Source organism: Pinus tabuliformis, chromosome 9, assembly GCF_031772625.1.
Source record: "Pinus tabuliformis cultivar Carrire ecotype Pingquan chromosome 9, CPIR1, whole genome shotgun sequence".
Classification (NCBI taxonomy): Eukaryota; Viridiplantae; Streptophyta; class Pinopsida; order Pinales; family Pinaceae; genus Pinus; species Pinus tabuliformis.
Genome location: NC_142307.1, coordinates 281,436,080 through 281,448,440, shown reverse-complemented (window position 1 = coordinate 281,448,440; position 12,361 = coordinate 281,436,080). Strand labels below are relative to the sequence as shown.

Genomic DNA, 12,361 nt, shown 5'->3' with positions numbered 1-12,361 from the left:
GATTGTCATTTTGATGAGGAAGATTAATGTCTATTAAGATCAATAAGAAATCAATATGTCTATTAAAACCAATATCGATTAATGTCTAATAGGGGATCTGACCTTAAGAATGTAGGAAATCAGTAGAAATACTCAATGTACATTAAAACTAATATCACTAGAGTTTCGTATGTGACCTAGTCGTACTGGCTGACAATGTTGGGTGAGTCGAGCAAAGCCTGGTAAAGTCGAACTAATCTAATTGTTTTTAATAAATATTATAAAAATCCATAAATATTATAAAAATATTTTCATACATAGATCTTAAATAAATATATAAACCTAAATTTATATATATATAGCTAATTCCTGTCATAATTATAATTATGACATTAATATATTATATATGATTAATGAAATTCAATAAATTACTTTAAAAAATATTATATATAACATTAGTGAAAAGCTATAAATTATTTTTAAAAAATATTGTACTTCACTCAAAAACACTTCTACTTATTATTAGTTATTTAAAAAAAATATTATAATCTTCTAAAAAATAATATTATTTTTTATTAATTATTATATTTTACCAAACCAATTATAAATTTAAAAATAAAAACAACTTTTTATGAACTATTTTATCTTCAAAAATTAACAAAGTGTTAAAAAAAAAGTCCCTAATTTTATTAACTAAAGTATTTACACAAAAGCTACCCTATTTTTCTACAATATTTCCCACATCAATTTTATCTTTCATCTCGATTTTGTTCTGCACCTTAGCATCAACTATGCTAGTGGTGCTTCCATTGCCTTCTTTAAGTGGAACGACTTGGCCCTTAGTTTTTGAAAATATTAGATGGTTAAGAAAATTATATAATTTCAAATATTTTATTTTTGGGTTTTTTCAAGTCATTAAAAATATTTTTTTATTGACAAAATTTATTTTTTGAATTGATTAAATATACAAATAAATTTAGCTTTTTGAAAATCTACCATAGCTATTTTATATATGTAACAATAAACTAAATTAAATAAATAATATAATATTTTTTTTAAATATCATAAAAATGAGTCCAGTGGTGATTCATGTGATCTATCCCTCCGAGTATTACATGAAATAAAATCCATAAATAAGTAAAATTCCTTATTCATAAAGAAAAAAAGGTGACTCGATGAGAACACGTGTATAATTGGGTGAAGCTTATGCTTTTAATTGAGTTAATAAATTGCTGTTAATAAATTTTTTCTTATTACTGTGTTTCGAATCAATATAATATATTGTTTTTATTGTTTAGTGTGGTAAGTTTTATTTTTGTTTAAATTTTTTGAGGAGTTATTTATATTTCTGTAGGGTATCTTTGTAGTGTATCAAGATATAAACAATAAAAAATAAGTTTTATCACCGACTCCAACTTATAGAATTTAAGTGTTTGGAATAGATTTATAAAAATTCTCACTTTTGTTACAAATAAATGCAATGTAATATTAATAATTTTTTATTTTAAATTTATTTTATTTATTAATGTATATTTTTAATTAACAATTATATCTTAACAATAACATTTTGGTGATCTAGACTATGCCATAAAACTGTTTTTGTTTGGCTAAGAGCTCCTCTTTCTCGACTTAAGGAGCGCCCAAGACCAAGAGGCATTTGGTAGGAGTGATAGCATGCTCCCTTAAGGACCACAAGCCGGTTATTACAGGTGGGATGATTTTCCTTGATAACAGTGATGGGTCAAGTGGCTTGGTTTTACTTGATAACAGTGATGCCTCAAATCGCAGATTGCACCCACAGATGATTGTTCTCACTGTTGGTTTGACAACTGAGTTTGATAAAATTTTCCACCTTTTAAAGGTTTATATTTAAAATACCAACAATTATTTTAAATTTTAAATTTATTTTCAATAAAACTACACAATTCTTTATAATTAAAAAAAATAAAAAAGAAACGAAGGTATTTATATGGTTTTCACTCTTGTAACCGTGATCTTCACACTATTTTCCACCATACAGGGTTGCCGCCAGTGTCGAGACAGTTTTCTGGCATCATTCCTTCAGCTGATTAATTCATGGGTGTTGGTCAATTAATGGGGATTTAAATAGGTGACTTTTTACACGAAGTATCTCGAATGGCTATCAAAGGTTACCAATGATTTTATGAATCTTATGATTAAGATTCGGCTCCATTTCCATTGTTATCTCTTATGCGTAGGGTTCGTTGCGAATGGTTTTAAGAATGGCACAGGTCTTTTTCTCTATTATTAATTATTTTTCGTTTAGGGAAGAAATTGTGTTTCGAGTAGTTGTCAGGTATACATAATCTTGTTAGGGATCCAATCACAATATTTATAGAAATTAAATTTCCCCATCTAACAGTTGGAATACATCTCAGGACTCTCCAATACTCTCCTTTATTACTCTCCTTTATTATTTGTGATTTCTTATTTCTCAGGGTAAAAGGTTCTTTTTCTTTATGCCCTCCTTCACAGTCAAATTGAAAACCTATGGAGACCGAATTTCCACAGTAACAGTTGGACCACATTCTAGGGACTCTCCGATACTCTTTTCCTATCTGTGAAGGTAAAGGGTTCCTAACCTCCTTCAAAGTCAAATTGAAAACCTATGGAGACCAAATTTTCCCATTACCAGTTGAACCACATCCTTAGAACTCTCCAATACTGGGGCAAAAGCAGAGGTGTTAGCTATCATTCTTTGTTTACTAAGGGGGATTTGGTATAAACTTTTTACGGTACCTGGATGAGTCAATCTTTTCATGAAAAAATGGGTAGCTGAAGGAAAATGGCCATCAAAATCTTTGTTACCATACCTTTTTTGTGGATCAGCGATTGCAAGGCGAAGAGCCTGCTCCATGGCATCTTTTGAGGGCTTGCAAATTATGGATGTCTTCGGGATTGTAGAGTTATTAGCGGGCATATTCCATTCATTATTGCTTTCAGTAATATTTGAAAGAGGATTAAGTGTCTCAAAGCATATTATGCCTTCAAAGCAATCTTCCAATCCCAACCTGTTAAGGACCTTTGCAGCATGAACTTTGTCAGTGTTTGTAAATATCTGTTTTTGCATAACAGAATTACAAGCGGTTAACGAGCACGTTAATAAGTTTCCAAACAAAACCTAGGACTTCATTTAATATCATCGTAAAAATAATTTGAAGGGATCCATATGATCTTACAATTTTCCTCTGAGGAAGTTCTTCAGCATAGGATCTGGTTTAAGATTCTCATATGGAAATCTTCCGTGAACAAAACTGTATAAGAAATGTTTGTTTCCAGTGAGTGAAACAGGATAGCCTGTAAGGCCAAAAGCAATCAATGGTATTCCAAACAGTCTGAACAATGAAAGTCAAATCACTGGCATTTTCTCTGATTTTGGATCTTACAATTTTCCTGTGAGGCATGCTTCATAACAAGTTCTTCAGCATAGGATCTGGTTTAAGATTCTCATATGGCAATCTTCCGTGAACAAAACTGTATAAGAAATGTTTGTTTCCAGTGAGTGAAACAGGATAGCGTGTAAGGCCAAAAGCAATCAATGGTATTCCAAACAGTCTAAACAATGAAAGTCCAATCACTGGCATTTTCTCTGATTTTGTCGAAAGTTGAAACGTTAGATAGCTGTAAATTTACCAACCAGAAGATGATACAAGATTTCTTAGATACCTGTGGTAATTGTCATAGTCAAATTCATAGCCCACTGCCTGCGTAGAACAAAGAATACTGTCAAAATATGCAAGGAATTCCTCAGCAATCAGCTACAGAAGACTCCCAATGCTAAAAATCAGTCATTTCAACCTTAAAAGTTGAAATACCATGTTGAATTACATGAAACAATAGGGATTGAATGCTTACCCTGAGTCTGGCCATGGTTGTCCCATAAGTTTTATACAGCTGTCTTGCTCAAGTCAGGGACTCTGCTCTTTTCAACTCCCAGTTTTTGATTCACATAATCTGTCACACAACAACGGATCACACACACAATTCAAACCTCAAAAGTTACCTCAATGGCTTAAGAGAAGTCTTAATTGCATCTACAACCCCAGTAGGGGTGGGGTGATCCAACTCTGTGTGTGCAACAGTGCGTTAGTTACAGACAATATATTGGGCGTGTTGAATATGAACACTAAGCCCATAGTCAATCTGGGTCTGATCACCTTCAAGTTGCAAAGTTGGAGATGCATATAACAAGCTCACGTAAATTCCAAGAAATTATTCGGTGGCAATCTAAATATGCAACTCCAAGCTTTCCGGGTTGCATTTCAGACTCTGGTTTAGATTAGAATCTAAAGATTAACATTTCCTTAAAAAGAACACTGAAATTAAACAATTTTTTAGGGGCAGATTAGCTACAAGATTACCTCTGATGTTGTTGGTGCATGCTGCAGCTAGTTCAGAGCTTAAGGGATATAATGTGTCATCCAGATCTAGAACAGCGGATTGGAATCAGAAACGAATACATACAGCTTTAGCTTAATACCATTGAAAAGGGAAAAACTTAAAAGCCAAAGAAAGAAGTGTGATGCTCACCAAACAGAAGGCAGTCAAATCGATGGCCCTGCTCTGTCACGAGTCGATTCTCAGCCAGCACCATTATGGATGACTCTGCAATACATATACCAAAAAATTATCATCCCGATACACTGAAGTATATGCACATCAAAGGCATCAAAACAAGATAATTATGTTCCAATTATAAAACTCCGACAATTTCAGAAGAACCAAAGAAGATTGGCTCTAAAGAATACCAGATATGTTGAATATGGGGAGAAGAGCGAATGCAATAGGAAAGGAGGCGATGTATGTTGAAAGAAAAAAAACAGGTACTTGCAGAATAAAATGTAATACAGAGGGGCATAAACAAGCTAACGATGTTAATGAAATGAAGGGGGGAATTGAAGGAGAACATTGGGTGGCTTAAATAGATCTCTGAACCGCTCAGATGAATTGCTGCGAATCTTCCGTATTGCAGTCATAGACTCGTGATCGACTCTGGTTCCCATCTTTTCACGGCTCAGATGAATTGCTGCGAATCTTCCGTATTGTAGTCATAGGCTCGTGATCGACTCCGGTCCCCATCTTTTCAAATTCATTTGTTTTCAGTTTATTGGCGTGCAATTTGTCGAGGATTCCTCCGATTTTCAGGAAACTCAAATTTAAAAATAAACAAGAAGTTAAGCCCCAACAAAAGGCGTTAGACTGTATAACCAATGAAAAACGGTAACCAGCAAAACTCACGTGGACGGTGAATAATGCCTCAATCGTCTAACACAAAGATCAACGGTGAAAAATGGTGGAGAGTGGCAATCAGGGTAGTCTTTTTCAAAGGGAAACGCCTTACGGCGTAAAAATTTAAGACAACAAACTTAGTTTCACATTCAAATATGTCAAATATTTACATCTCAAGCAAATCAATAGATACAAAATTATCATACTAAATAGGTATAGATAATTAAGATATAAATAATAGTTAATAATAATCTAAATTATCTTAATATTGAAATAATACTAAGAACTATCCCTTGAATTGAAATCATTCCTTAACCACCTTAACCACCATACGTATATATAAACCATAAAATGTATACCTCCCCATCTTCTAAATTTTTTGAAATAAAATATGGTAATTTTCTTTTAAATTTAAATATATTAATTTTAAATTTATATTTCATCCTCTTCATGCTCATAATATTGTAAAATAAAGCATCCGGATTTTTCCTATAAAGTCAATATAATAATTTATTTAATTAATAAAAGATTAATTTATAAAGGTGAACACTATTACCGAAGCATCATGATTTTCCCTTTAAACTCAATACAATAATTTATTTAATTCATGATAAAAAACATAGTAATTTATAAAGTGTATAATACGGAGAGTGTGACATTAATTTATATAGAATCAGTATGATGTAAACCAAAATTTTAGAAAAGCAGTCTGCAAATTGATTTGGACTTTCGTTTTCGTGTGGGACCAGTGAGTTGCAGACAACTAATCATCACATAAAAAATATCTATAAAGTACGATCAGTAAGTTGCAAACAGCTGAGCATAACATAAAAAATTATATAAGGTAGGACCAGTGAGCTGCAGACAACTAAACATGACATACAAATTTTCTATTTATCAGTGGGATATTTTTCAGCACGAAAAAACTGAATATTTGTATTAGAAAGCATGATGATTACATATACAGCTGCTCCTTACAAATAAACATGCAACAGTCTGTAGATGACATACAAATAAACATGCAACAGCTTGTAGATGACAATGGATAGATAATGTCGCCATCCCCACACAGAATCGGACAAAGAGGTTCCAGAATAATAATCACTCGGCTATATAGGGTAGTCTGTGTGGAATTCAATTGAAAATGAGCTCAAAAAGATTCAAAAACACTGTGATTCCAATCCATAATGATCCCTACAGCGGCTTCATTCAAAACAGCCAGTGGATAGCAAAAAGGTAAAAGACATCGTATCTCCACGCAGAAGCAGTCAAAGCCAGTTCCATAACAAAAAAGATCTCAGTGGGATATTGCTCAGTATTAAGTGATGAGTTTGAGCAAATTCAGTGGGAAGTATTGAAATCCATCGTTCGTGGCTCCTATATTTCAAATTTCTCTGGTATTTCCAATTGGGAAGTTACAGTAGAGCTTTTGTTACCCTAGCTTTGTATCATAACAATGGCAAATAAATGCTGCAGCTGCTCCCGATTCTTCTCCTGCCTGTGCCCCTTTTTAAGGGGAAACGACCCTGATGCCCTTCCTCCTGTAGAAGGGACAGCTTCTGATGCCCTTCCTCCTGTAGAAGGGACAGCTTCTTCTGATGTTCCTGCAGTAATGGAGATTCCATCAGTTGGTATTTCCTCATCTGCAATTGAGGAAGGAAATGTGGATGATGTGGATCTTGACGCTCTCATTGAGCACATATCTAATCTTTTAGAGCACATGAAGGTGACTTGTATAGCTATCTTACACGAACATATCCTTCATATTGTAACAGTAGAGGGACAACCTGTTGAAATATTAGCTAAGAGCATGATTTTCATTTGTTTCCTTTTTGTTTCAGGAGGGGACTAAATCGTCACACAAAAAGACAAAGACAGCTCAACAATATCTGCCCACAACTTCAAAAAGCTTCATTAAATTAAAGGAATTCCTGTCCGAGGCAGCAAATTTCGTTGTGCGAATTAAAATTCCTCCATAATTTCACATTCAATAGTTTTATTTAAATTCATGCTAGTATCATGTTAATCTAATTTCTTCTTTACTTTTGTTTGTTCCTAGGCACGCGACCAAGACAATTGCTAGCGGTATCCTCCAGGGCATGGGAATGGTGCACTTGGCTACTACAGGTCTTGTTGTGGTGGCATCTATCTTGGAAAGAGTGGATGATGTTAGTACCAACAAAACTGAGTGCCTGCGTCTTCTCCGCGAAATGATATTTTTGGCTAAACTTGTAAAGCAGTTTAACGAACGCTGTCAGTTGAAGGAAACAATGCACGATGTGATCAGAGAAGCAACTGAATTGATCGTGGAAAGCTCCATCAAGTGTCTTGCTCAGATGAAATCTTCGAAATTTTCCAAGTGAGTACTCAAAACTGTGATCGTCTTGGTTTAAGGGGGTAATTATTTATATTAGATATAAATAGGAAAGCCCTCTTTGTCGGAAGCAGGGGCTGAAACACATCCCTAAGTTTTTCAGTACGAAAAAACTCAATATTTGTATTATAATGCATGATGATTACATAAACAGCTGCTCCATACAAATAAACGTGCAACAGCCTGTAGATGATAATGGATAGATAATGTCGCCATCCCCACACAGAATCAGACAATGAGGTTCCAGAATAATAATCACTCGAATAATAATCACTCAGATACATAGGGGAGTCTGTGTGGAACTCAATTGAAAATGAGCTCAAAAATAGATTAAAAAACACTGTAATTCCAATCCATGATGATCCCTACAGCCAGTAGATAGCAAAATGGGGAAAAGACATCGTATCTCCACGCAGAAGCAGTCAAAGCCAGTTCCATAACATAAAAGATCTCAGATCGGAAGCAGGGGGAAGGCTAAGAGGATCCCAGATGAAATAAAGCTCAAAAAAGATTCAAAAAACCTGCAGAGAAAAGGTTGTATAAAAGAAGAAATACCTATATTGTTGAAACTGTCAGGCATGCATAATATGTACCGAAAATTAACCAAAATTTCTCCCATTTTTCACCATATGCTTTGAATCTTGAAGTCCTGGATCTGGTAGGTGTTGCTGTCCACTATTATCTGCATTCTCCCTGAACCCTGAGGCAAATTCAGACCCAATTTTGATAAGGCATCAGCCTTCTTGTTTTTTTGCTTGTCTATATGTGATATATGATAGTCCCTCCCGCTTCTCCATAAAACTGCAATCCTATCCAGCCATCCGGCAAGGTGAATGTTTTTACTTGTTGCTTTGACATAACATGTTCCGTTATTACCTTGGAGTCTCTGAATATTTGCAGTTTTGGGATTTCAAGGAATTTGCAGATTGAGAGGAGACCCGCTAATGCCATAGCTTCAGCTCTATTGTTTGTTCTGGGGCCTGCATTCCAGCGTATTTCAATGACTTGTGCGTTTTCTATACTGATGACAACTCCACATGCACAAATCCCCTGTTGGGCAGCACCATCGAAATATGCACATGGAGATGACAAAACAGATGATGAACAGGATGTGCTCCAAACCTCATTTCTGTCAGTGGAAAACTCATAATTCCATCCTTGATTGTAGCTGGTCTTCCCATGAATCTCGAGGGCATAGTACAGGGTAATAATAGAATCCGTAACATAAGAGCTGGTATCCCCCTTTGAGCTAAAAATTTTAGTCATTCCTCCATTTCCAGATGCCCCATAATGCCAATAAAGGAATGGCTCTCCATTCTTTCTTCATGGAGCCCCATATTTTAATAGCTTCAGAGATGGATGGATAATTGCCGAAAGGGAAGCCAAAAAGTTCAACAAGACTCTGCCAGATTGGCCGCACCTGTTTGCAACCGAGGAATAAATGAAAATTATTTTCACAGCCCTCTCTGCACAGCGGACATATGGCTGGCCCGTGCCAGTTGCGCTTTTGCAAGTTCTCCCATGTAGGATTCTTATTGTAAAATACCAGCCAAACAAAAATGATAATCTTGGTGGGGCATCCCGATTTCCACAGAGATGGAGGAAAAATTTCGCCAGGAATCTCTGCCCCAGCGTATAGGAACTGTAAATAAATATATTTTACCCGCCCCTGTTGAGAGCCATCCATACCACCCCAAATAAGCATGTCTTTGTCTGCCGAGCGGAAAATCCCGTGGCCATGCAGTGCTTATAAAACCCCTTCCCACTGCACCCGTGGCCATGCAGTGCTGATAAAACCCCTTCCCACTGCACCTTCATGTCTCCACTGAGTTGCAATTCATCCGCGGATTTCCAGATGGGTATGGCCCCATCCCATTGCCGGATGACGCTGGCCCAATAGAAATTTCCACTGTTATAGAGTGCTCTCAATAAACGAGGGGAGACATGTATTTTGCCTAAGTTATCCATGCAAGAAACTGAAACAACAAATTATCCATGCAAGAAACTGAAACAGCAACACAAAAAAGAGAGTAATCACAGCAACAGATAACAGAGTAATATGAAGATCTGTTCATTTCATCATTATCTAATCAGAGTGTTTTTTTTGCCTGGAAAACCACAAAAATACAGCTACATCGAAACTAAAAATGAGCTTCATTTAAAAGTCTCGGTTCATTCATTGTCTGTATTGACGACTCTAACTACCAGATGAGAAATGACAAAGAAATATGACAGCAGTGAATTCATTTTGTGTTTGTACATATTGTGGGCGGTAGAAGTTACACCTAGGTTCAACAATGCCCTTAATTTCTACCACTAACATATTTTATGATGTAGATCTACAGAGACTTACAAAAAAAGAAAAGAAAAGAATATATTATTTTAATGTTTATGAAGATAAAGATAGTTTATGGGACAAATTGTTTTTCCATCCGGTTGATGTAGCTTTTTTTTAAAGCTTCACAATAAATGCAAGATAGCTTACGGTTTTTTCTCTGGTTGATGTATTAGGCCATTTTTCTGTGAAGCTTCACAATAAATGCGCTTATCGACAAACCCTCACCAAATAAGTTATCCCAAGAGCTAGCTGCCAGCATATCTGCATAACTTTCCCTGTTGTCTTTGAAGACTTCACATTCTAAAATGAAATGTTTTTTTGTTTCCACTTTTCCAGAATAACAAAAAAAAGTTACACTAACCCAGGAAAACCCTCTGCTGTGTAGTCCTAATTACATAACAGATTAGTTCCATCTATACAGATTGAAGCAGTTAACACTGTTCTTTGCATCAGGTGAACACCATATTGACCTGGAAGCAGTGGATCTACTAGTTCGTGAATGTTTCCAAACTCCATTAAGGGTTTGAATGTTCGGCGAAGAAGCATCAATTGGTCTTCTTCGACCACAGATCATCTCAAGCAACGGTACCCCAAATGCATAAAACTCGTTTTCTCATCAACAATCCCATCCCATACAGGAAATACTCAGGTGCAAGTACCCAAAAGTTCCGTTAGTTGAAGTTACAAATGCGGAATGATGAGTCCGCTGTGGTTCAAAATCCGAGCCTAGCAAAACATTTGAACACTGTAGATCTCTATGAATAACAGGGTTTATCAAACGATTTAACTTACCAGTCGATTTCTTGAATATGATCATCTTCAGGTCAATGGTAAAGGCACCCCACCCCATTCACCACAGTTTTCAATACGCGAAACGCTGATTTATAACAGAGCTGCTACTCAACTTAGCAGGATTGCGTTTTCCACTTTTTCCCTTGATTTATGTTTGCTTTTTATATAAGTCATCGGCAATAGAACAATGAGTCGTCTACCGACGTGGAGGAACTGCCCGAAGAGCAAAATAGCCGGAATTTGGGCAAAAAATTTTCAGAAATTTTTGTAGATGCAAGAGAGAGGTACCTGTTTTGCCAGGCAGAAATCTTCTTGTAATACCTGTCTAATATCCATCCCCAGTCCGCCTTTTTGTAACCAGCGGCTTTTAACTGAAAGCCCAAATATCTTAATCCTAGACTAATAGATTGGGCTTTGATTCCAAACAGAGCCGATAACCATTCAACCTCATCCTGGCACGAATCATTGTGGAAAAAGTCAGACTTTTCGTAATTTATTTGAAGGCCTGTTGCCCATTGAAAGTTTTTTAAAATCTCATAGTAACATAACCATGTAAGTCTGCACAACATTCCGAACATTATAATGTCATCAACAAAAAGATTATGGGAAATCGAAATGCTCCTACAAATTTTAAGCGGAAAACATCTGGATTCCTCTACAGCCTTATTGATATGAAGGCTGAGAGTATTCATCGCCAGAATGAATAAAAGTGGTGATAAGGGGCATCCTTGACGGAGACCTCTGGAGGCAGAGAAGAAAGGAGAGGGAATCCCATTTATGATCACCGAAAAATTCACCATCTCAACACATGCCATTATCCAGTTTGTCATACCAGCTTTTAAGCCAATCTTTGCCAATAAGCACCTTAGGAATCCCCAATTGAGGCAGTGGTATGCCTTTTGGAGGTCAATCTTAAGAATGACTGCATCTCTTTTTTTTGCCTGAATAGCAAATAATCCTTCCTGAGTACTTGCCACCGCATCCTGTATGTTCCTCCCTTTAAGAAAAGCTGCAAAGCATGCTGCTCTGATGATAAGTGTTTGGATAATGTTCCTTTTATTCTCTCTTCAATTATTTTTGCAATAATTTTGTAAGTAATATTGCACAGGGAGATTGGCCAGAAGTCCATAAAAGACTTCGCTTCATCTTTCTTCGGGATGAGAGCTATGTTGGTGGAAGCAACCTTTGTATTGATACTGCCCGCCATTCTTGAACCCTCCATCATCCTTAACAAATCCCCTTTGAAAAGGTCGAAGAAATGAGTAAAAAACTCAATTGTCCAGCCATCTGGCCCTGGACATTTATCTCTTTTAAATGATTTCCTAATCTCAAGCAGCTCCTCAGAGATTTGTTGAAATTTTTTATCATTAGTTTCCTCATCAAACATCTTTGGAAAAACTTCAATGCCCCATAGAATATCCTGAAACCTACATTCTTCAGATCTTTGGTATTGTTTACCAACAAAAACTTACTGCCTCATTTGATATATCCTGCTGGGAATAAATGAACTGACCACTTCCATCTCTTATCTTCCATATGGAATTTTTTTCACGCCTGGCATTTGCAAAGTTGTGAAAGAACTTTGTATTCTTATCCCCTTCTTTTATCTATATCGCTCTACTTTTCAA

General features: G+C 35.9%; 2 protein-coding genes and 1 long non-coding RNA gene across 7 annotated transcripts; 1 reads left to right on the top strand and 2 right to left on the bottom strand.

Moving 5' to 3' along the window:
• Positions 1 to 3,066: 3,066 nt before the first annotated feature.
• On the bottom strand, positions 3,067 to 11,110 carry LOC149148267 (uncharacterized). 5 transcript variants are annotated; one of them, XR_016262534.1, is made up of 7 exons: positions 10,734 to 11,110; positions 8,159 to 9,491; positions 4,531 to 4,605; positions 4,362 to 4,427; positions 3,856 to 3,954; positions 3,667 to 3,704; positions 3,067 to 3,474 (listed from the first exon to the last, which is right to left on the bottom strand). It is a non-coding gene; the product is annotated as an uncharacterized LOC149148267 (long non-coding RNA). The 5 variants fall into 5 exon arrangements; XR_016262532.1 differs by having other exon boundaries at positions 3,070 to 3,474; positions 3,667 to 3,777; XR_016262533.1 differs by having other exon boundaries at positions 3,071 to 3,474; positions 3,667 to 3,723; positions 10,734 to 11,109.
• Positions 6,114 to 7,776, top strand: LOC149148268 (uncharacterized). The gene is made up of 3 exons (XM_089440368.1): positions 6,114 to 6,955; positions 7,071 to 7,184; positions 7,289 to 7,776. Exons 1-3 carry the CDS (start codon positions 6,686 to 6,688, stop codon positions 7,310 to 7,312), a joined length of 408 nt encoding a protein of 135 aa, XP_089296494.1. The 5' UTR covers positions 6,114 to 6,685; the 3' UTR covers positions 7,313 to 7,776.
• LOC149148266 (uncharacterized) lies at positions 10,904 to 12,120 on the bottom strand. The gene is made up of 2 exons (XM_089442121.1): positions 11,675 to 12,120; positions 10,904 to 11,291 (listed from the first exon to the last, which is right to left on the bottom strand). The coding sequence occupies exons 1-2, from the start codon at positions 12,118 to 12,120 to the stop codon at positions 10,904 to 10,906; spliced, it is 834 nt and encodes a 277-aa protein (XP_089298247.1).
• Positions 12,121 to 12,361: the final 241 nt, after the last annotated feature.

Coding starts and splice junctions, on each gene's coding strand:
- LOC149148268 (XM_089440368.1), top strand. CDS start 6,686: ATGGCAAATAAATGCTGCAGCTGCTCCCGATTCTTCTCCTGCCTGTGC. Junction 6,956..7,070: donor ATCTTTTAGAGCACATGAAG/GTGACTTGTATA, acceptor TTTTTGTTTCAG/GAGGGGACTAAATCGTCACA. Junction 7,185..7,288: donor CCGAGGCAGCAAATTTCGTT/GTGCGAATTAAA, acceptor GTTTGTTCCTAG/GCACGCGACCAAGACAATTG.
- LOC149148266 (XM_089442121.1), bottom strand. CDS start 12,120: ATGTTTGATGAGGAAACTAATGATAAAAAATTTCAACAAATCTCTGAG. Junction 11,292..11,674: donor AAGGATTATTTGCTATTCAG/GCAAAAAAAAGA, acceptor AATGTTGTGCAG/ACTTACATGGTTATGTTACT.